At 42.3% G+C, this 24,166-nt stretch overlaps 1 protein-coding gene across 11 annotated transcripts in view; it reads left to right on the top strand.

Annotated features, from left to right (window-relative positions):
- The window catches only part of ZNF532 (zinc finger protein 532), a 112,626-nt gene that overhangs the window by 73,320 nt on the left and 15,140 nt on the right, over positions 1-24,166 (top strand). For 7 of the 11 annotated variants that reach the window (XM_075993828.1, XM_075993825.1, XM_075993827.1 and 4 more), the window contains 2 exons: positions 2,734-2,896; positions 7,370-7,651. The exons of 2 other annotated variants lie outside the window; for them this stretch is intronic. In XM_075993828.1, coding sequence (XP_075849943.1) covers positions 2,734-2,896; positions 7,370-7,651 — 445 coding nt within the window. The remainder of the gene's footprint in view (positions 1-2,733; positions 2,897-7,369; positions 7,652-24,166) is intronic. 2 more of the 11 variants (XM_075993831.1, XM_075993830.1) reach the window with 1 other exon arrangement.

Raw genomic sequence — 24,166 nt, 5'->3', positions numbered from 1 at the left:
GCCATGTGGGCAACCTGAGACCAAGGAGGAAGCGAATCCATCTCAGCCTGCTCGTGATATTAGCAACAAGGTTTGATGTTACTATTCCAACAATATTGGACCATTTGAAACAAATTGGCAAGGTAAAGAAGCTGGATAGATGGGTTCTGCATGAATTAAATGAGTGTCAGAAGAGAATTCACCTGGAAGCTTCCCTTTCTTGCTGTCACAACATAAAGGCTAACCATTTCTACACTATACTCTTATGCGTGATGAAAAATGGATTCTTTTTGACAGTCGCAAGCATTGGTTGGATAAAGATGAAGTGCTGAAACACAGTCCAAAACCGAATATTCAGCAGAAAAAGCTAATGGTGTCTGTTTGGTGGTCCAGCGCTGGTATTGTCCACTACAGCTTCATGAAACCTGGTCAGTCGATCAATTACAGCGGATCTCTACTGCAACCAGTTGGATGAAATGATGAGGATGCTTGCAATTAAGCAGCCAAGATTGGTCAAGAGAGACAGGCCAGTCCTCTTGCAAGATGACGCTCCACCGCATGTTGTACAAACAACGCTGCTCCAACTACAGGGACTGGACTTGGGAACTCTCTGTCATCCACTGTATTCACCAGACCTTGCACCAACTGACTACCACTTCTTCTAGGCTTTGGACCACTCCTTCCAAGGCAAATACTCAATCTCAACAAGCGGTGGAAAATGCCTTCTCATGGTTTCGTCGCCACTTGCTCTCCAGGCTTCTTCTCTGCTGGCATAAACAAGCTACCGTTGAGAGGGCAAAACTGTGTCGATAGTTTAGGCACAAACTTTGACTAAATGTACTGCTTCTTGTTTGAGATATAATAAACTAAACTTTTGATTTGAAATTGGGCATTTTGAATTTAATGACCAAATAGTTGTTCTATATAATCACTTGTGTTACTGGTCGTTTGGGCTGTTCACAACACTAAGCTGTTTCAAACAGTGAGAAAGTGAACATCTTTGTCAACACCTGCTAGGTTAATGATGGCACATCATTAACATTGGGCTGCATTTTAAAGTCCTGCAAAACCTTGTCTGATCTTCAGAAATAACCCCCACCCCCTGCCAATCAAGGGTACATGGGCTCTGAGGAAAAATAACCAACATGTCAAGAACTTGTAATAATGTGCTATTCCACTTAAATTTATAAATCTTATGTAGAAAAAGGGAAAAAAAAAAAAGGGCCAGGTATGGTGGCTTATTCCTGTAATCCTAGCATTCTGGGAGGCCAAGGCAGGAGGATCACTTGAGCCTTGCATTTGAAGACCAGCCTGAGCAACAGAGGGAGACCCCATCTCTACAAAAATGGACAGATCAGTTGGGCATGGTGGCACATGCCTGTAGTCCCAGCTAGTCAAGAGGCTGAGGCAAGAGGATCACTGAGCCCAGGAATTTAAGGTTGCTGTGAACTACAGTTACTCCACTGCACTCTAGCCAGGGAGACAGAGCGAGACTCTATCTCCCCTTCCCCAGGCCCCCTCCCCAAACAAAAGAAACGCCCCCAAACTGAAAAGAAATGAAGGCTAAATCTATCATTTTTAGACAGAGACTCACACTGAGGTTTGAAGCTACGTGAGAAGTGATCTCTTAAGGCCCTGAGAGAAAGGCAAGTCGTTTTAGGGGGCATTCCTTTCTTTAACTTTGCTGTCGAACTACCAGGTTAATTTTAACTTTGCTGTCGAAATACCAGGTTAAACCTCACATTTTCACCTTCTAACCTTCACATTCAGTCACTTCTCTTTGATCTTTTCCTAACCTGCTCCCTGGAATTCTTTGTGCCCATCCTCCTAGCTCTTCAAAGGAGACACAGATTCCCACAGGGCCACCGCTAAGGAGCAGGGTGACCTGCTGTGGTCAGAGTGGTTCACAAGTGACCGTTGAGATCCATTGCAGGTGAAAGGTGGTAGCAGAGGAGGCTTTGTCCTTTAACCCCTGCAGATATCAGCATCTTCTGCCCAGGCTTCAGCGAAGAGTGTGGGTGGGTAGGAGGGATTATGTTCAGAAGATTAAGGTCTGCTGACTTAATTTAAGGAGGCTACTTGGTGGTAACATATTAGGTGCAGAAATAGTTTGTAGTCAACAAGTGAGTATTTTAAACCATTTAAAGCACAAGAAACATTCAAGTGTTAAAACAGCAGTGTTGTGGGTTTTCCTTCCTATTTATTTTGCTGTATAATTGTTTACTGGCATAAGGCTTCTTATGTTAAGAACAGGTATAGAAAGGTTGACAGTTAAGCGTAAAATTGTTGCTAACTCTAAAAGAAAACTTTGGAGTTGAGTAGGCCTACTTAGTTCATTAATCAAATTCAATTTTTTTTTCAAGTTAGTTGTACTACCATCGAGCTATATTGCCTTGTCTGATCTTAAAAAAAAATCTTGAAAAAAGGGGATGCTTTTGCTCTGTGTTAAAGTAACTTACGTGTAGACTTTGTACGGTTGTAGATTTGCTAGCAGTAAAATGGTCGTTAATTTAGACTTCTAACTAAATGTAGCCAAATGCGTCTTTACCCCAAAATGTTAAGATTGTTCTATGATTGAGTGATGCTAGCTGTCTTCCAAAGTTTGTTTCAAAGCCAAACTTTTGTTCTTTGTATTATATTTGTGTGTACTCAGTGTGCTTCTGCCTCCTGAGTTCTTCAGCTGTAAAGTAGCAGTTCTTTGACTTGAGAGATAAGGCTGACTGACATTGTTTCGCTGCACTTCTTCTATTTTAGAATAATATATAAGTGTTCCATGTGCGACACTGTGTTCACCCTGCAAACCTTGCTGTATCGCCACTTTGACCAACACACTGAAAACCAGAAGGTGTCTGTTTTCAAGTGTCCAGACTGTTCTCTTTTATATGCACAGAAGCAACTTATGATGGACCATATCAAGGTGTGTGTGCATCTATCCTCTCCTTTAAATGAATTGCAGATACATTCGTTGCTCATAAATCAAGCCTGAGCTACAGATTACTAAAAAACATACCTTGCTGTTGAAGGAAGGGATGGATGCTGGTAGTGGTCAGTGAGCACCTGACATGCGGTCACCGTGTGTTCACTTGACTATGGGCTGCTCTTATTCAGGAGTCCTGATCTGCTCACCGTGAAAGACTAGTGAAAAGGAACCAATGCATGCCTCGATTTTAAAAGAATAGTAGGGCATTAGGGTTCATATACATGTATATGAAAATGATGACTGTGAAGTTTACTTTTGAGAACTCTTGTGTTGTATGAAATAGAAGCTGTGATGGATGGGTTATGTTAATTTTCACAAAACATCAGTATATTTAGAAGAATGAAGGTTTTCCTTTGTAATTTTTTAAGTAGTTAAGTTTGCATTATAATTGACACCCCTAAATCTTTTAATCTTTTTTCTTTTTCTCTAAAGATAGCATGTGAATTGACTATCAAATATCTAGCATAGTACCTGGTCCGTGGGGGCTGCAGTTAATGAGATGAATAAGTGTATGTCCAGTTTGGACTACTCCAACCCCCAAAAGGGGCACCAAAGTCTATTTATAGCCTTTTAAGCTTACTAAGGCCAGTGCTTAGTCCTAGCTTCTTAACTGTCCACTGTGATAGGTTCAACAATTTTATTCCTTGTGTGATTAGGAGATAATATCCACTGGCTTTCAGGGATTAAAATGATTTACTTTTTAAACAGAGAAACAAGAGACCCAGTATTATCATGAACTCAATCTCTTTCTCTTAGTTTTGCTCTTTTAAAAATACATTATATATATATATATTTTTTAAGTCAGTTTAAAGAGCAAATAAAGTCTCTGAATTAGTCTAGTCCTGTGTCAGTTAAATGACTGTATTATTAACCCTTAGAATTTCCTGTCTTGAGCATATTAGAGTGCCTATAGAGTAATTGGCTTACTGTAAATGAAGTTAATATCTTGGAGATTCTACTCTTTATTGGCAAAGTGAAGATAGTGGTGGTTGTGCCATTACTAGAGTGAATGAAGTGCATGGGAGGCATGTTTCATCATTTTCACTTGAAGTACAGTAAAATCCTCTTTTGAGATATTTCCAGTGTTTTAGCTAAGATTACAAAATTATCTTGACAGTAAATATTTATTTAATGAATCATCCGAAAAAAGCAAAAACTGCTAATAAAAACCTAGGGACATTGGAATTAGACCAAAATATTTTAGCATACTATATATGGGGCAACCAAAAAAAAGGAACAAGAGAAAGAACAGTTGCTTCTGAAGAGGCTTTTAAGGTGTTGGCTTTCTGGAACTCATCTTTATATCTGCAGGTGGGGTCAGTGACTTTGTGGGTAGGGCCTTCCCTGTGCTAATAGCGAATTTGGAGGAATACAGGTTCCAAGAAATGGGAACTGAAGAGGAGTGGTAAAATCTTGGTGCCTGCAAAGAGGAAAGAATGGTTTTTATTCATCCAAACCTTTGTAAGACTGCATGACATGCAAACAGTGGGAATAACCACTTACGTTCTCGTTGCAAGTATGTTCTGTGCATTTTCAAATGTTAGCCTGCGTTTATGTATTTGGGGATAGGTGAGGATGAAGTTTAGGGTCACCCTGTTTTGTTTTCATTTTTAAGGTAATGTATTTAGCTTTTGTTACTTATTCACATTGCTCAGCACCTGTGCTGCACAGTTTTTTCATGAGGAAGGAATTAAGAGGAAGTGGAACAAGAACAGTGTTTCTCTGCATGCATATTCATTTGAAGGGAGATCTTTCTTTGCCCAGTTTAATCCAATTTGTGTCATTTGTTCTGCCAAAATGTATATTTATTTACTTTATAGGACCCCTATATTCTACATTGGCATTTACATTTAAAGTACACTTTCAAGTTACAAACATTTATTTAAATTAATTATTGTTAAGGGAGCTAAGAAAAAACCAATTTTTTAATTTTTATTTATTTTTTTTAATTAAATTTTTTTGTAGAAACTGGGTTTTACTGTGTTGTCTCAAAGTCCTGGCCTCAAGCGATCCTTCCGAGTGCTGGAATTACAAGCGTGAGCCACTGTGCTCAGCTGGAAAAACCAATTCTAAAAGAATTAAGTTGCTTTATTTTTATTTAAAAATGACATTTGTGGGTTTTGTTTTTTTTTTTGTTTGTTTTTTTTTTTTTTTGAGGAAGAGTCTCACTGTGTTACCCAGGCTAGAGTGAGTGCCATGGCATCAGCCTAGCTCACAGCAACCTCAAACTCCTGGGCTCAAGCAATCCTCCTGCCTCAGCCTCCCGAGTAGCTGGGACTACAGGCATGCGCCACCATGACCAGCTAATTTTTTCTGTATATATTAATTGGCCAATTAATTTCTTTCTATTTATAGTAGAGACAGGGTCTCCTTCTTGCTCAGGTTGGTTTCGAACTCCTGAACTCAAAGGATCCGCCCGCCTCAGCCTCCCAGACATTTGTTTTTTTTTTTTTTTTTTTTTTTTTTTATTTTTTTTTTCCTGAGATCGGTAGCAAAGGAGACATTTGTTTTTAATAGTCTTGTTTTTACTTGTAATGTGTAAATAAAATTAGTAAATTTGAAATGTTCTTTTTAGCACACAGTCCATCATCCTCTTTTGTTACGGAACTTTTTGCTTTTCTGTGATTTCTATAGTACTTTAAGGTTATCTTACAGAAGAATAATACTTTACTCTCTCTTCAACTTGTCCATTAGTGAAAATGCATATGCCTGGAAACTTAAGAAAAGTTTATTTAGAAGGTTTTAGATTTTGTTTCCTTTGGGTTTTAAGTTGTTAAAAATGTAAAAACTTAGTTTCTCTTTTGAAAAAGGGCCATTCAAACAGAGAAGCCTTCTGCCCTGCACAGTAGAAAAGAAGCATATGTATAGTTTTTGACTATCCAGAAATCACGTCTTGCTCCAGATTTTTTCTTTGCAAAGGATCATGGTTAGACATTCACCTTCTCCCCCTTCTGTGTATCAGTTTAATGGTTGTCTGTTTGGGTAGATCTCGAAACCTCTCCTAATGAGAAAAATCTTCCAGCCCCTTTTTTTCCCTCTGGGGAAGACAGTATGAAGAAGGCTGGCTAATTCTTGGTACTGTTTAGAGAAGACCTTACCTTGAGTAAGTATGGAGAGTGTGCTGAAGGAATAGCTCCTTACTTGAACACTCAAGAAGGAATGTGGGGCTGAGATCTACACTTTGTTGAGACTGTGACCCAGCAGGGGGTCCTGCACGTGTGGGAAAGTTTTTCTTGTTATGTCTTTCTGTGGGTTCAGGAATTCAGAGACTAACTACAATCCTGAATGCCAATAAGAGAAGGCTCTATTCAAAGATAAATTATATATTGCAGCACAGATTTTCTTTTCTTTCTCTCTCTGTCTCCTTCCTTCCTTCCTTCCTTCCTTCCTTCCTTCCTTCCTTCCTTCCTTCCTTCCTTCCTTCCTTCCTTCCTTCCTTCCTTCCTTCCTTCCTTCCTTCCTTCCTTCCTTCTTTCCTTCCTTCCTTCCCTCCTTCCTTCCTTCCCTCCTTCCTTCCCTCCCTCCTTCCTTCCCTCCCTCCCTCCCTCCCTCCCTCCCTCCTTCTCTCCCCTCTTTCCTTTTTCCCTCCCTCCCTTCCTTCCTTCCTTCTCTTCTCCATGCTTTTAGAACATAGAACAAAAACCAAAGTGCCCTGGTCTTATAATCAAATTGTACTAATTTACCTTTCTCAAATTCGAAATCCTGTGAGTTTAAGTTGAAGATGGCTGTTGTTGCTATTAATGATAATAAACAGCTAAACAATTTTAAAAGATGTTTTACATATCTAATGTGCATGGTTCTCAGGCCTGGGTGCTATCAGTAAAAAGAGATGGGTTGGAATAGGATGTAGGGAGATGAAAATTACCTAGCAAACACCAAACCGTTTCAGGTATTCCATGAACATGAAAGGAAAGAGAAAGGTTTGCTATTAACGTATTGGTCTTAGATGTTCGTTCAAGTCGGTTCATTCTGGTTGAATACCTAATGGTATATTAGCCTATTTAGACATTTCTGGGCTGATGGGAAATTAAAGTGTTCTTCAGAAATGGTCTGTGTAGAGAGGCCTCCCTCTGGGACATTGTGGGAGAATTGAGGACCAGGATTAATTTGGATTCAAATTAAAGAATTTTAATTTGAAGGTTGGTCTTTAAAGAATTTTAAAATGGCACAAATATATAAGCCTTTAAAAATTATTTGGAACTAAAAATAACAGCAATCATAAAAATGAATATGCTTTTATCTTTTTAAATGTCTATTTAGATTGGGTTTTCTTCTTTATATATTAAGAAATGTTTTTTGAATGAATATAAAATCCTATTGAAATGTCTATAATGAATTTAGATAGTCTTCATGTGCTTTCTTTTAGTGGTGTGATTTGTGATAGATATTTCTTTTCTTTTTATAATGTAGTCTATGCATGGAACATTGAAAAGTATTGAAGGGCCTCCAAACTTGGGTATAAACTTGCCTTTGAGCATTAAGCCTGCAACTCAAAATTCAGCAAATCTGAACAAAGAGGACACCAAATCCATGAACGGGAAAGAGAAATTGGAAAAGAAATCTCCATCTCCTGTGAAAAAATCAGTGGACTCCAAGAAAGTGGCCAGTCCTGGGTGGACGTGTTGGGAGTGTGACCGCCTGTTCACGCAGAGAGATGTGTACATATTCCACGTGAGGAAGGAGCATGGGAAGGTCAGTAGAGGGTGGGGCCACTCCGCGTGGGCGCAAGAAAGAGCCCCGACTGGCAAACCACCGAGACTCACGTTCTCGGCCTGGCTCTGTCAGTCGCTGGTAGCATGACCTCAGAAACCACTCTGTCTCTGTGCCTCAGTTTCTTTATCTATAAAATGGCCATTTCCAAATCCTTCTATTCTCGTTCTCTGATTTTGCTAATCGTTTCCTTAACTTGCACATGCCAAGACTAGATGGAAGCTATTCACCAAGTTCGTGTTTATAGCTGGGGAAGCTGAGAACAATAGTAAACTGTTTGAATGTGCCTCTCAGCCCTGTGACAAATAAGGAAGACGGGCGAGAAAGAAAGTGGATGTGCTCAAAACTGCTAGTAACATTTGTGAGACTCACATGGCTCTTCCCGGAGTTGGGTAGTGGGAAGAGGAACTTCACCTTCACCCTCCAAGAGAAGCTCTGTAACTCAAAATCACAAAAATCTGAGCCACAAAATGTATGTTCTTTCTATTTTTAAAAATAGTAAATGCACATCTCCAACTGATAAAGAATTTTGAAAAGACCCATTATTAGACCTAATAAGATTAGCAAAATTATTTTCAAATATTATCTAACACCGTATTAGATACAAGACGAGGCCGTACTCACGTTTCCTGGTTGTCTCAGAGTTGGTTTGTTATGGTCTGGATCCACAAAGAGTCTGCATATTGCATGTGGTTGTTGCCCTCCCTCTGTTTTATTTTTTAATGTTCTATTGATTTGTTGGAAAAACTGGGGTTGTTTGTCCTACAGATTATCCCTCATCTTACTGGATTTAGGTAATTGCTTCTTTTTGGTATTATTTAACTTATTCCTCTTTATCCTATAATTCCTAGAATTTCAATTAGATTCAGATGGAATTTTTTTAGATAAGAATGTGTCATAGATACTATATTCTTTTTCTGTCTCGTCATGAGGAACATAATACCATGTTCCACTTTTAGTAATACTAAGATTGATTAGTAGGCTCAAATACATGATGTTTTTAAAGAAAGCTGTCTTATTTCTTTAAATAGAATAGAACAAAGTAGATAGAACCAAGAACAAAGTAGTTCTGTTTGCCAATATAACAAAGTAGTTTTCCTTAGTGAACCTGTAAAACTAGTACATAGGAATTAGTATATACTATATATATCCTTGTGTAGTTTTTTATATTAAGTGTGTTAAGCATTATTCTGCCATCTCATTTATACCATTTATTTGAGCTGCTAATGAAGCTGCCATGTTTTACCTTGTTACCAACCAAATGGCCTTTGAGCATCGATCACAATGACCATAAATCTCAAAAAGATGTTTTTATTATATTTGGTCACACTATAAAGAGTTATAGAATATATTTGCTTTTAGTGGCATATTGATTATTTAATCATCTTAATTTTAGGCTTCCTATAATATTCATTGTAAACACTGGGTCGTGTTTGTAAGGAACAATACTTTATCAACCTACTGTACAAATATACTACCAATAGTTCTTTCAGAGCCTGATGTGGCGATTATAGGAAAAGTCATCTTTACTTGGAATCCAAACTGGGTATCATAAATGTTAAAACGGAGCTGACCTTAATAGTTATCTAGTTGTCCCATCCTTTCCTTTCTTTTACATGTGAGAGATTTCTGTAACTATCTTCTAACATTACAGGTTTGTTGTTTTCCTTTTTAAAAAATACTGCCTTTATCTTGCACGTGGGATAATTATCAGATCTAGACGATAAGATCAGGAGATGACTCCAAAAGAGTTGGTGGGCTGAAATTTAGCACTCAGGGAAACCATTTGCTCTAGGATTGGGGCCCGGAGTCCACTCTGAATCGTGTGTGTGTGCACAGTGTGTGCTCGTGTGCTAGATGGAGCCATTTGTCAAAAAGGAAATGTCTGGCTTGGCAGGATTTTAGGGTTGGCTTTGAAGGAGTTGAGGCCCTGCCTTTTGGGATGAGGTGCATCAGATTATTTCGCAGTTTGATTCTATTCCCTCAGCCTCCTGCGAAGGGCAAAGGAGAGGTGGGGAGGGGAGGGAAGTCTTGTCTTTCCACGCCAGTGACCTGGAAAGAGCGTTGAAGGAAGCAGTAGCCAGGGCGTGAGCTCTCTAGCATCCTGCATCAGACTGGAACCCTCCACTTCCAGACACCCCACCTGCAAGCGTCCCATACCCATTCCCATTCCTTATTCCTTTCCTCCTGCAGAATACTCACGTCCCCCAAACGTCACGTCTCCTGCCCTGTCTCTGCTCCCTCTTCTCTCAGACAAGCAGGTGGGCGCCTCGCCGTCCCAATATCCCTTCCTGGCCCCTCCCCAGCTTGCTGCCTGCGGGCTTTAGACCCACCTCATTGTCACCAAACAAGCCCGTCCTCTCTGGACCTCCTTGCTGCGGAGTTGCTGGACGGGTCGCTGGACGTCGTGCTTCCTTCTTTGCCTCCCTGGGCCCTACTGCAACATTTGGCACAATCGGCAGCTCTTTCTAAAAGCTGTTTTCTACCTTTACTGTGGAGCACCAGTTTCTTCTGGGTTTTCTCCTGGTTGCTGGAACACCCACCAGGTTTCTGTCCTCAAAACATTTAACTCTCGGGGAAAGTCAACCCCTCTCGTTGCTCCGCTTCTCTCTCACATACAGCATGTGCGCAGAAAACGGCCACATCTGTGTCTCCAGCTGTGGCCTCTGGCTTGAATGCCAGTCTCCGAAATCCAGCCACTTACTAAGTGTTTTAGCTTCTTGGATGATGCACAGAAGCTTTCATCTGAGCCTGCCCGACAGTGAACCTCAGCTGTTCCCCCGGCCCCAGCTTCTGCAGGAGCTCGGTGTCCGTCTCCACTTCCTTCTCTCCACCCAGCCCCTCTGGCAGCCTGAGTACCCTTTAGTTCACCCGCGTATCTCTCTTCATTACCACTGCTTTTGTTCAGGCAGCTGTCAGTTCTCCCTCGGATTTATCGTTCTCACTGTAGCCAGAGTTTTTCCTAAGTTACAGGTCCCGTCGTGTTGCTCTCTTGCACAAGGTTCCTGTTGCCCTCACAATAGTCCAGCCTTCATAGCACGGCTTTCTGGATCTACCCTACCTTATCAGAATCGCACACCTCTTTCTTCATTGAACTTCATGCTTTCTTCAGTTCCTATCCATATGGTCTTTGGGAGCTTCTGCACCTACCTCATAGTAAGTTGAGGATATCTAACCCCCCCTTAGTCTTAAGTTCCTCTTCTTCAAAATGGGTACGTGCTTTACAGACTGTCCAGGGTCTTGTGTTGTAGGTACCTAGAAAAGAACTATAGGTGAGGTGATAAGCATTTTCCAATCCTTTTGGGTTTAAGATGAAATATAAATATGAAATATGCTATAAATTTATAAGGGATTGAAAATTATATTTGGCTAAAGGTCTTAGGAAAACACCAATGTTTACTTCCACCAGGCACAAAGTTATTGGAAAGATCTGAATTTGTTGGGTTACCCAATGAAATAGGATTATGCAGTATGATAAGTACATTAATGTTCTGAACCAGTGAACTGTGAAGGTATCCTTGATTTCAGTGCCATAATTATGACTTAAAAATAATATATATGTATATTGAATAATTTTGGGATTCATCTAAACACATTCTGCCAACCATAAGTACAGTCCTTACCTTACTGTTATTGCTATTAGTGTGATTGTTATTTTGATAGGGTTTAGAGAAAGGATTATAAGTTAGGAGTAAAGCCAACTGGCATAAGTTGAAAATTCACATAAAAATAATTCATTGCCGTTTGTTTTAGATGGCCTTTTTGGTTTCAGTAATTATTTTGACCTTTATTCCTCTCCTCAGTTCCCATCCAAAAATTCTTCACTGAAAGAAATATTTTGTGTAGACTTCCACTTGTTAAATAAAGATAATTCAGTAGCCTTGTCTACAAGATTCATGAACATGGTTTCAGTTATGCTAGTTGTTCAGAAGCTAGCTTCTCTATGTCTCCAATGCATTTTTTAAACTAATACCAACCCAGTATCTACTTTTAGTGTCTTTTAACTTTTTTCTAGTAATGTGTTGTAATCTGATATCAAGTACTTACATTTTTTTTGACAGATATTCAATACATGTTTATTAAAGGCACAATCATTTTATAACCCACAACTTGCTGAATTGCTACTTTAGCCATTAAAAAAATAAAATTAGTTAAAGCAGCAGCATTGTAAAAAGCGTGTTGTAGAAGTTCCATATAGAAAAGTCAGTTAAAAAAAAAAAAAACCTGATCACTTTGTAAAGTTGATACTACTGTTTTATCGTGGCCAGGAACGTGTCCTTTGAGGGCACATTCTGTGCCTGCCTTTCTGTGGTGTCCTCGGTAGTTTGCAGTGCGGAGCCCTGCAGGGCCATCTCTGGAGTCACTGATGCAGCAGTTGTCTTTGGATCCTCTTGTGTTAGTCACAAGTACACACCAGTTACTAGAAGTCCAGGTTTGCATACTTAGATAGTTTTGTAACCACGGAAATTCCTTCGCCTTCAGTAGCTCCTTATTTTCAACCCTAAAATCTAGAGGATGGGCTTGTCCGTGTCGTTAACCTGATGATCTCATCCAAGCGATGAGCTCTTTCTCATGCATGCACAGATACACAGAATTCTCCGTATGATGTTAGACAAGTTATGCACCTCCTAATGTTCTTTTTGTCGTCGTTCCTCATGTTTCTTGTTTGGTTGCTCTAAGGGGTTTTCTAGGAACCTTAAGATCCTCTGAAAGAGGTATCTTAGGTCATTCTGAGAAATCAAGCATCCTTCAGTTATGTGAGCTAGTAGTAAGATAAGAAAGCAAAAGCTGTCTGTATTTGTTCAAATCTTAGAAATCACTACATGATCTGTGATAATTGTAGTCGTTTTCTCATTTGCTGCTTGGTATGCCCTTACACATCAAAAACTATTACTGAACATTTTAATGAAAAGATCCTAAAGCAGAGGTGCCTGCCCTGAGTCAGGGAACTCGGGTGACACGCAGATGAACCTGAGATCTCTCAAGATTCTTCATGGTGTAAATGTGGTCCGCTTCTGTGTTTGTGACATGGGAGGAGCCCAAGAGACTTGTGTGTGAATTCTAGCACCACCACCCACTAGCAGTGTGGCTTTGTTAAAAAAAAAAATGACCTTCCAGCTTCATTTTATGTCTAAAAGGGAAATAATATTTACCACATAAAGTTCTTTTGAAATTAAATCAAATGAGATCATGTCTCTAACACAGTATATAGTAGCCATTTCCTTCATTTTCTTTCTATCTTGTATTTCTTCTCTGAACCCTAGATTTTTTTTTTTTTTTTTTTTTTTTAAGACATGGGATCTCGATCTGTCGCCCAGGCTGGAGTTCAGTGGCATCATCATAGCTCGCTGCAGCCTCAAACTCTAGGGCTCAAGTGATCCTTCTGCTTCTGCCTCCCAAGTGGCTAGGACTACAGTTGTGTCCTGCCACACCTGGCTAATATTTAAAATTTTTTTATAGAGTTGGAGTCTCAACTGTGCTGTTCAGGCTGGTCTCAAACTCCTGGTCTCAAGTGATCCTCCCACTGTGGCCTCCCAGACTGCTGGGATTACAGATGTGAGCCACCGTACCTGTCCTTGAAATGATCTTAGACTTATAGAAAAAATTCTGGAAATAGTGCAGAGCTTCCGTATACCTTTCTCTCAGCTTTTGTGATGTCAACATCTTACATAACCATGGCAGAGTGATCAAAACAGGGGCGTTGACATCGATACAGAGCTATCGATAAGTCTTCAGACCTTGTTCCAGTTTCACTGGTTGTCCCGCTGAGGTCTCTTGTCTGTTGCAGGATCCCAGCTAGGGTTGCACTTTGCATCCAGCTCTCGTGCCTCCTTGGTCACCTCCAGCCTGGGACAGTTCCTAGTCTTTATCTTTCATGATGTTGACACTTTTGAAGATGACTGGTTGTTGTGTAGGATGTCCCTCTGTTTGGATTTGTCTGATATTTCCTCATGATTAGATTCAGAGTATTTGGTTTTTGGTAATAATATCATGGAGGTTATGTTGTGCCCTTTTCTGTGCAACATATCAGGAGGCCCCTGATGTCAGAATGAATCATTCCTGGGGATGATGATATTTTCAACGCTTGGCTTTGGTGTCTGACAGGTTTGGTGTCTGACAGGTTTCTCCCCTGTAAATGGCTACTTTCCCTCTGTAATCAATCTTGTGGGGAGATACGTTGAGACTGTGCAAACAGCCTGTTTCTTGTCATTCTTTCACCCATGAATTTGGACATCCATTCTTTATTTTTGCCTGCAACAGTTATTACTGCAGTGCTTGCCTAATGGTGACTTGTCTATTAACTTCTGTCACTTCTTCTGTGTTTATTAATTGGAACTCTGTTGTAATTATAAGCTCAGTTTTTTATTATGAGTGTTTATTTTATCCAATGGGTTTGAATCCATTGTTATCATTATTTACTTTTTTGCTCAAGTGGTCCTAGATGTGGCCATTGGGGGTTCCTTTCAATGGCTCCCACGTCTTCTTGACAAGCCGTATTTCCAAGAACTTCCTTTCTGGTGTCATGGTACATTTCTAGTTCATCTTTTATTTTCCCTGTACCGGCCCTGCTGTCAACCATTTCTTGTGGGAACCTGCTTCCTTTTATTTAGAATGATAAGCATATTTTTAAGAGACTCAATCTATATTTTGATCATCACTTAGCATGGGAAACTATAATGGAGGAAACGGGGGTAGCAAAAAGTAACTTAATTTTGGGGGGTAGGCGGGGTCTCCTTCTTTTATGCGGGCTAGAGTGCAGTGGTGTCATGGCTCACTGCTACCTCAAACTCCTGGGCTCAAGCAATCCTCCCAGGAACCTGGGACTACAGGTGCACCACCATGCCTGGCTAATCTTCATATATATATATATACACACACACACACACACACCTGTCCTGGTTCTGAGGGACTCGCTCTGCCTGCCACCTCCCATGCAGTGGGCAAGGGCCAGGCCTAGCTGAGAAGGGGCACAGCTGGCAGGCTGGGCGGCCACCTGTGTGTACAGCGGCCACCTGTTCTGCATGTGGTGCCCAGGACCTGACCCGGGTGCTCTGCGCTCTTCATAGAGGGTGGAGGTGAGGGGCTTTGCCAGCAAGGCAGTAAATACCTAATTTGAGTGGAGAAATGACAGACCAACCAAGCTGCAAACGTCCACTTGGTACAAAAGCCTCAGGCCCGCTTCTGTGGGCTGCGCTGGCTCTTCACAGATGGGGCGTCTCCAAATCAGGCTTTGGGTTCCCCGCACACCGTGGGTGGTGGCAGATGGATAGGACACGCACAACAGCCTACCTCTAGCAGCCGAGAGGGGCAGGGTCACCTCGGCAGGACAGGCCAGGTGAGGGGGCGGCAGAGCTGTCTGGTGGGTGCTGGGCCCAGCCACTCTCGCAGGCGGCTCTGCCAGGGAGCCCTGGATGATGCCCATGACGGATTCCAGGCCACTGCCCTCCAGCAGCGTGCGGCGCTCTCCCTCGAGGACATGTGCAGACACCTTCCTGTCGCACACCCGGGAGAGGTTGTAGCTCGGGCCCAGGCCCTTGTGGTAGGCTCCTCCTGTCTTGGGGAGCAGCAGCTGCTTAACGTTACCGTGGTATTTGGCCTTGGGCGTGTGCTTCACAGCTGCGTGCAGCTTGTGCTACGACAGTGCTGCGAAGCTCAGCTCCTGGCGGTTCAGGCCGTGGTGGCTCCTGGTGATCAGGTCCACAGTGGCCGCCACATGTGCCTCCAGCACCCTTGGTATATTTGGACTGTAAATATTAATGCAGTCTTTCTTTGTAGCTACTGAGATAGCATGCATATCAAGGATACCCCTTTCCTTTAATTTGGCACCATAATGTGGCTAGTGATGCTCAAAACTTCAGTGTGCACCGCAGTTACCTGGAGGGCTTGTCAAACTGCTAATTGCTAGTGTCCACCCTGAGTTTCTGATTGAGCAGGTCTGAAATGGAACCTGATCATTTGTGTTTCTTACAAGTCCCAGGTGATGCTGCTGCTGCTGGCCTTGGGACCATACTTTGTGACTGTAAAATGCCCCAAAGCCCATTGATTCATACAATAAAATGTATTTCTTGTGCATGGTTTGCTATGGGTTTGAACATTTCTCCAGGTAGCTGTCCCTTCCACTCATAAAACAGTGACCAAGGCCGCTTCTTCTAGCCCTACTGTGTCAGCATAGGTGTTCCTCAGTGGGCAAGAAGGAAAAGACTGGAGAATCACACTTGGCCTTCGCATCCTGGTCATGTGACACACAACACACCTCTTCGGTTGTTGCAGCCTCAGTTGAGGGGGCTGCAAAGTATGCTCTTCTGTGTGCCCTAAAGGGGAGGGAATGACAAGGAATGTTTACCACCCGCAGTAAGGTGGCTACGTGAATTGAAATGGTGTGCTCAGGTTCCCATTTCACCAGTCCAAGATGGGTGGAACACGCTAGCAGAGTAGGGTAGCCAGGCAGCGAGAGTCTAGAAACAGGGCCAGGAGGATAGAGAAGTAGGAGTCAGAACTTTGGTGCCATCTTCAGATATCTGTATCCTCTGTGTAAGGACCAGTGCGTGATAATTACAGCTGGAGCCGGGTGTGGGTGAAGTGTCTTACCTGTCACTGGAATTATTCAGGCCAGTAGTCAAATGCCCACCTATAAAGGAATGGACTAGAAGGGATTCCAAGACCAAGGTACCTTTCAGCCTCGGACCCTGGAATGAAAGGAAACCACCTCTTGTAATACACGTAGTAGACCACAGCTGCTAAAAGTAGCTTAAAGTCATTCCTTGAACTAACCAAAGTCTCATGAAAAGCATTTCTTTTCACAGTTGCTCTGATATGTAGATTGAAACAAAACTTGCAGCAAGAAGTCGCTGTGTTGGCAGTGAGGTTGCAAGTGGAGCAGTGAGCCTAACCGGGTGGTTGCACATTGGAATCACCTGGAGAGCTGTTAGTGCCGTCCCAGCACACATGTGCCCCCAGGCCAATTAACTGGCATCGCTGGGGAGGAGACCTGGCACAGGCGTTTTTAAAGCTTCCAGGTGATTCCATTGTTGTAGCCGGGGTCGAGAACACTCGATAACTATCATCGGGAATCTGCCACGCAGCTTCCCTCGTTCCTGTGGCCCTCACTTGTAACCCCCACGGCACCAACGCACCCTCGCTGGGTTCGCAGTTTGGGGAAGGTTGACGCCAAGTGCTTTTGTGTAACGACTCCTGCGGATCCACGTTCCCTCTCAGTGGTGAATACACGGAACACAACTCTATGGAGGTTGGAAATTTCAGCATTAGTAAGTAGAGGGGCAGCTGAGCCCAAAGTCTGTCTGATATAATTTAATGCCTTGATTATAAATGATTTTAGGATGTTTTAATGTGTCTGTCCCCGATGGGTTCGTGAAGCTTTTAAGATAAGTCCGCAGATCTCATCTCCTGCATTGCACAGTGGGTGTGGGTGATTGGAATACCTGTTGCGAGTCTTTTCTGTTCTGAAATACACTTTCAGCTCACTCAGAGAGCTAGGTAAAAGAGGGTAGTGGCAGCAAAGGAAAATGGGAGAAATGAAAGGATCGGAGTGCTGGAAGATTAGCAGAGACGCTGATGTGGCCTGCTGTCCTGTACTTCCTAAAACAGTAGTGAGCTGCGTATGTGTCCCGGTGTGGGACAGTCATAGTTAGATTCACTGTGGAACTTTGTAGAGACTCTCACTGGCAGATGATTTGTAAATATATATATATATATATATATATATATATATATATGTATGTAATATATACATGTAAAAAATTTTTAAGAAGTACCCACCCAACCTGGATCCTATTCATGCTTATAAAATGTATGGTTGGGCATAATTTTTAAATTTTCTGAAATTTCTTTAGAGAAATTTGCAAAGTAAGCATTCTGTCCCCATTTTGTTTCTGCCTTCCTACCTTACTGTGGTCATGAATGTTATTAGCAAAGGAGATGGAAATATTGTCTGGTTTGCTCAGTTCATTGCCAGGTGGTTTCATTTTCATTTTTTTGTTTTATCCTGTTATCATTAGGCATTCACTACTGGACATACTCAACGGTCTTTAATCTCAATGTAGGGAGAATAATATATTTTTATCCTTTTAAAAAACTCATCTTTTAGCTACAGTGATACTTTCTGACAAAATCATATTATTCTAGCAACAGGTAAAAAATAAAATTATCAGTTTCTCTTATCTTTTTGGTTGAGAACTTGTTTGCAGTTGCTCAAGGTTTCAGGAGAAATATATTTAAACTATTTGCATATTCTGTTCTATCTCTGGTCAGTTGTTACAGAGGATGGTTTTTCCCTTGACTCTGTGTTTGGATCAGATGTAAGTCCAAGAGTTCAAAGGCACTTAAATTACAGTTTGTGTATTAACACTTTGTGCTAGAGATGTATATCACTGCTGGCTTTATAAAACTTATTTTTAATTAATTTTTGCTACTGAAATTGGTATTAGTATATTTTTATTCTAAACATTTTTAGGCTATACTTATGTATTTGCATATTTTTAACAAGTATATTTTCCATTTACTAATTTACTTTTTTGTAATTTATTTTTATTTTATTGGATATTAGTATGGTTCACTATATATAGTTTTATACCAGTCTTCTATTTCATGGAAACTTTTTTAAAAAAATGGAACGATGTAAATGCCTTGTAAAAATGATGTTAAATTTTTGGTTCAAAGCCTATTAAAATACAGTGATTTTGGTAACGTGTGGCTAGATTGGAGGGAGGATGGTCAGGGTGAGGGGCGGACATGATCAGCAGCTGGCCCTGGTTGTCTCATTTAGGCCTCGCAGCAGGCTCCCCACGTAGACACTGTTACTAATCCCACTCTCCAGGTGAGGAAATGAAGTTTAGGAAACGGTCAGTAACCTGCCCAGGCTCTGCAGTACAGATGGGTGTCCAGCCCGGACTCCTCAAGTGCTGCAGCGCCAAGCTGAACGGTTACTTGTGTGCACAGCATGGAAGCTTGACTCAAAAACAGCGTAATTTCAGTGTCATCGACTCTTTCAATGTAGATGTGAAACAGTTAGCAACTATGTGACTTTCTAGCCAGTTTTCACTTCTGCTTTTGACATAGTCATTTTAATTTAGACATTTAATCTTGATTAAAGTTGGCTCTGTGCCATCATTAAAAGAACGTGTGTTTGTAGTTTTGGAGGGATGGTTGAGTGTAATAGTTTTGTATATTCCTCAGTTGGGACCTAATGTTCTACTGGAGTCACTTGTAGCTGTGGTCAGTAGCGCTGTTGCATCGTGAATTAATTGGGCAGATCGTCCTGCAGAGTCATAAAATGTTTTAGAGTGGCTTGTATTGCTTAGCGATTGCCTGCGATGTGCTTGGGGGCTGAATGGGAGCCTCCTGGAAGACAGCGGCTCTTCCTGCAGAGACAGACTCAGAAATCTGGAGAAACGCACAGGACAGGGGCTCCTGCCTGATTGCAGGGGTTGTCTTAAAGCAGAGGCGAGGGGCAGAGAGAGTCACCAATCAGAATCAGTTTTTCTGATGGTCTGGTTGAGGGGTGGAGAAGTGGGTAGAACCTGGGTAGGACTGAATCTATTTTTAAACTTTCCTAGATAATTGTGGTACCTGCACACTCACACACTCTCTCCCTCCTCCTCTCCTACCTTCTCTTCTCCCCTTGAGAAGTTCTGCTGTAAAGGAATTAGTTGACAGCTGAGAGATAAGCTATTTAGGGTCTTTAGCTCTCTTTTTTTTTTTGAGACAAAGTCTCACTCTGTTGGCCACCGTGACGTCAACCTAGCTCACGGCAACCTCAAACTCCTGAGCTCAGCCTCCCGAGTAGCTGGGACTACAGGCATGCACTACCATGCCTGGCTAATTTTTTCTATATATTTTTAGTTGGCCAGTTAACTTCTATTTTTAGTAGAGATGGGGTCTAGCTCTTGCTCAGGCTGGTTTCGAACTCCTGACCCTCCTGCCTCAGCCTCCCAGAGTGCTAGGATTACAGGCGTGAGCCACCATGCTTGGCCCAGGTCTATAGCTCTTAATGACAAAGACTTTATAAAAGCTACCTAACAAGAAGATGAGATTGGAAAATAATTCCCATTTAAGAGTTAATATAAATTTTGAAAAATAGTTAGAAAAACTGCAGGTTTTTATTTTGGGCATTATCTTCCATTTAAAAAGTTTACCTTAAAAATGACTTGCCTTGATGTTAGTTTATAATTTATTTCAGTTAAACTATTACAGCAAACCTATTTATTTTTGAATCAGGAAGCAGAATCGGAAAGCCCCAAGCTTGCCCTGGTACACAGCAATTCTTCCTTGTTTCACTGAACCGAAAGAAGGCGAAACATAGAGAAGGAACTTGAAGGGTTGGCACTCTAAATTGGAAGAAAATGAAATGATAAGGAAAGACCAATTTCCACTTCTAAAGCTTGCTGATTATTTTTCCACAAGGGACAGTAAAAGGAAAAATAAGGCCTTTCAGGAAAGATTAACAAGTTATTTTGAAAATGTGACACAAACAAGACTGCAAAATATTATTCTACACCTTGTCATTTATAGCCAGAAGAGGTGTTTTTTTCAGATTCTTATAAAGATTTGCTTTTAGGTGTGAAATGTTGGTATCTGGTCACATGTCTGTTGCAGCCCTTTTTTTTTTTTTTTTGAGACAGAGTCTTGCTTTGTTGCCTAGGCTAGAGTGAGTGTCATGGCATCAGACTAGCTCACAGCAACCTCAAACTCCTGGGCTCAAGTGATCCTCCTGCCTCAGCCTCCCGAGTAGCTGGGACTACAGGCATGTGCCACCATGCCCGGCTAATTTTTTCTATATATATTAGTTGGCCAATTAATTTCTTTCTATTTATAGTAGAGACGGGGTCTCGCTCTTGCTCAGGCTGGTTTTGAACTCCTGACCTCGAGCAATGCGCCCGCCTTGGCCTCCCAGAGAGCTAGGATTACAGGTGTGAGCCACCGCACCTGGCCCTGTTGCAGCCCTTTTTAGGAGGCATTTTTCTGTAAACTCACCTGAGGTTGCTACAAACAAGGGTGAAAGGCTGTGAATAGGTATTTATGTATGCTAGGTTATGTGGGCTAAAGAAAGACATGGCTTTCTTTATTAACTCTTTTTATTGTCATGATCTGTATGTTTTCTGATCGTACTGTATGGGAGCGTATATTCATGTGCATTCCATTAGATGTTAAGTATAAAAACCCCACACAGAAGGACGTGCAATAAAATTAATAACATAGTAGCAAGACAGATGTGTTGAGTCCCAGTAATCGGGTCAGTGGGCTTGTTTCTGACAACCTTTCAGGGTTTAGGGGCTGGTGGTCCCAGTGAAGGGTCTCAAACAGAACCAATCCCCCTATGATTAGAACCCACTGGCAGGTGACAAAGGTTTCCCTGGTAGACCCATACAGTTGCCAGAGCCATCTCTTGTATGTCTGTCATGCATATAAGCCCGCCATGATCTGACCCCACCTGTTCTTGTTCCAGCAACACAGAGGTGCTTGTAGCTTCTTGACACGTGCCAGTCTTCTTTGCCTTTGCTACTTCCAATGCCTTTTGCCTAGAAATCGCTTTCCTTGTCTCATGGCCAGCAGAAGTCTCCCTGTCCTCAATGTGCCCATCCATCTGTGACTACCTGCATCATACCGCCTGTTGCACTGGCACCATCTTTATAATTTTTCTGCCGCCTTCAACAGGTTATAAGCCCAAGAGCAGGGAGGTCCTGGCAAGTTGAAGTAGGAGCTCAGTAAATATTGTGGAAGGAATCAAAACACACAGCAGTGGGTCTGCTATGGCGTCCTGGGTTGGCTAGGCTGGTTCAGACCTTCTGTTTGGCCAAGGGCTGGCTGTGGCCACTTACTCTCACTTCTCTTTGTAACCAAAATAAAACCTTCAGTTTTACCTTGCCACCTGGCTGATACAAGTCATTGGCTAGAATTACTGGCCAAAAAGGAGTGGTTCAGTGTGGGCTCATTACACAGGTATTAGAAAATCACTTAGAGCAGTGGTCCCCAACATTTTTTGCATCAGGAACTGATAATCTTCCCAGACTGGAGGGGTGGGGAGCAGATCAGGAGGTGATGCCAGTGACGGGGAGCGGCTGTAAATATAGATGAAGCTTTGCACCCCCTCCCACCCTCACCTCCTGCTGTGTCTTCCCACCCCCTTCACCCCCCTCCCGCCATTTCTGAGTTTCTTGGGAAACAATTTTTCCATGGATCGGGCCCAGGGGGTGGTGGCACAGCTCTGTGGCCTGGTCACTAAACAGGCCACGAACCAGTACTGGTCCACAGCCAGGGTGTTGGGGACCACAGACTTAGATCACTAGAGCTACAGATAGCAAGTAGTATCTTTGCACATGAAGTACGGCACATATGGTACCCGTCTCTGAAAAATCACTAACCCTTCGAGGCATGCCAGCAATAGCTGCTTACAGCGTGGTGTTTAAAAACACCACAGTGACTAAGATGTTTACAGACATTCGGACATTTGCAGTGCATTCCTACCAGGCTGCTGTTATTTTGGAGACTGAGGAATCTAATTCCTCCCCCTGGCTTTTTCCTGTTTGTCTCTGGGAGGTTCGGAAGGTAGGGCTCCCTTGACACTGGGCTGGTGCTGTTGCCGAGACAGGAAAAGCAGGAGACTCGGAGCCTGTCTCCATCTGCTTTGGGGGAATGTACCAGAACTTGCTGGCTCGGGAACATTTTTTATTGAAAACATCGCCCACAGCCAGAGACTGAGTCCCTCTCTGTCACAGGCGTGCACCTCCCTTCCAGCCCGGCTCCCAGTGTTTGTGGCCACAGTGCGCCTCGCTGCTAGTCCTCCTTTTCTTCCTTTTGGCTTGGTGGGGCTTGCTTTTGCTGTCTCTTCACGCTGCTCACAACACTCAGAAGCGAACTGCACCGCACAGCAAAACCTTGGCTTCCCGCCCGTAACCCACCGTAGGCCCAGGCCGATGCCTCCCTGAAACCCTCCCTTGTCATGTCTCAGACTCAGGGCGCTTTGCCTTCCTGTCCCTGGCAGGTAGAGTGTTGGTGCAGGCCCTGCGGGGTGGAGTGGGAGGAGGACACCCAGATGGGTCATGCCTCGAAGAACCGGAGATCAGGTTTCTTTGCTGGGTTAGCGCTGAAAATGGTGGTTGTCAGGCCCATTGTTGTGATTCTGCCATCACACGTGGCCAGGCTATTATGGGCTTGCTCAGGAATGCAACCGTCATTTGTAATTTCTGTAGGAGAACGCATTCCTAAATCCAACTCTCAGACCCAGTTTTTAGATTTTTAAGAATTTAGCACACAATTCAGTCTGTAAATCAACTTTATTACCTTGAAACCCAAAACAACTAGAAAATAATTTTTACATGCCACACGCGGGTGTGTCAAAGGAAATGGAGAAAAGGGCATTCTGGGCTAATGGCGGACTTCATAAGAAATTGCAAAGTAGACAGCTCTGGAAGTAATGGAGAGGTTGGGGATCTGTTTGTAGGTGGGAAAACTTCAGACCCTGGAGGACTGCAGGACTTTTTTTCAAAGCTCTTAGCCCTTGGGCCAGAGCCCAGGGGCGTGGGCTTTTAAGCAGTGGCCCCAAGTTACAGTGAGAACAAACTTTTATTGTTTGGCAGGAGGAGAGCTAGAGCCTGGGGTGAGATGTGAGCACAGAGAAAGGTTCTGTCCGATTCACTAAATTCAGCAAGTCCACTGGCATGCCCATTTGAGAGGGTGGTTCAGGGAAGGAAGAGGGAATCCACAGTCACCTTTTCTTCATATCCACAAAGCTGGAATCAACACCAACAAGACAAGGAGTATAGAGGAGAGTCTTACAGCTGCCTGGCAGTTTGTCCTCTCACCAGGGTGTGTAGCACCTTCCTGGGACACTCCAAGGGTCCCAGGGGTACCCCTCTTTTTCCTTACACCTTTAGATTTGTTGGTTGATCATACCTACTAGCCAGACCTCATTAATATGGTTCATTTAGACAGCTGGAAAATTCCTACATGATGTAGGGCGAGGGCTAAGGAGAAAATAACCTGTCATTAGATTTAATGTGAGCTTTCTTAACACTTGTGTTTGCTTTGTTTACTTTTTTAAGTTATTAACACATTTCTTACAGATCATCTGATGAAAAACAGTGATTGTCTCTAAAAGGAATGATTAGTTTGTCGTTTGATTTGTATGAATGAATAATTATTAGAAAGATTCTATTTAGGTCTTCAGACAGGACGTTTTAATTTATTATGTAACAATATTTGTCCTTTTCTTTTATAAAGTACTAGCGATTATAGGGGAAAAAATCTTTCACAGTGACCTTTTTCTCTTTGGATTGCTTTATAATTACAAAGAGCAAAAAGATTGTATTGCAGATTACATGAGAAGGAAAACATTCTGTACAATTCTGCTAGGGGTCCCTCTTTGAAGACTGGATTCTCTCAGAATAGGAATAATAAATCATGTGTCACCCATCTGTAGGTGTGTAGCCTAGGAACCCAGGTGGCTTCAGAGGTAGAGGACAAACCCCTTTAAGTAGACAG

The sequence above is a fragment of the Microcebus murinus genome, chromosome 17, assembly GCF_040939455.1.
Source record: "Microcebus murinus isolate Inina chromosome 17, M.murinus_Inina_mat1.0, whole genome shotgun sequence".
NCBI lineage: Eukaryota > Metazoa > Chordata > Mammalia > Primates > Cheirogaleidae > Microcebus > Microcebus murinus.
This window is presented reverse-complemented; position numbering and strand designations above follow the sequence as displayed.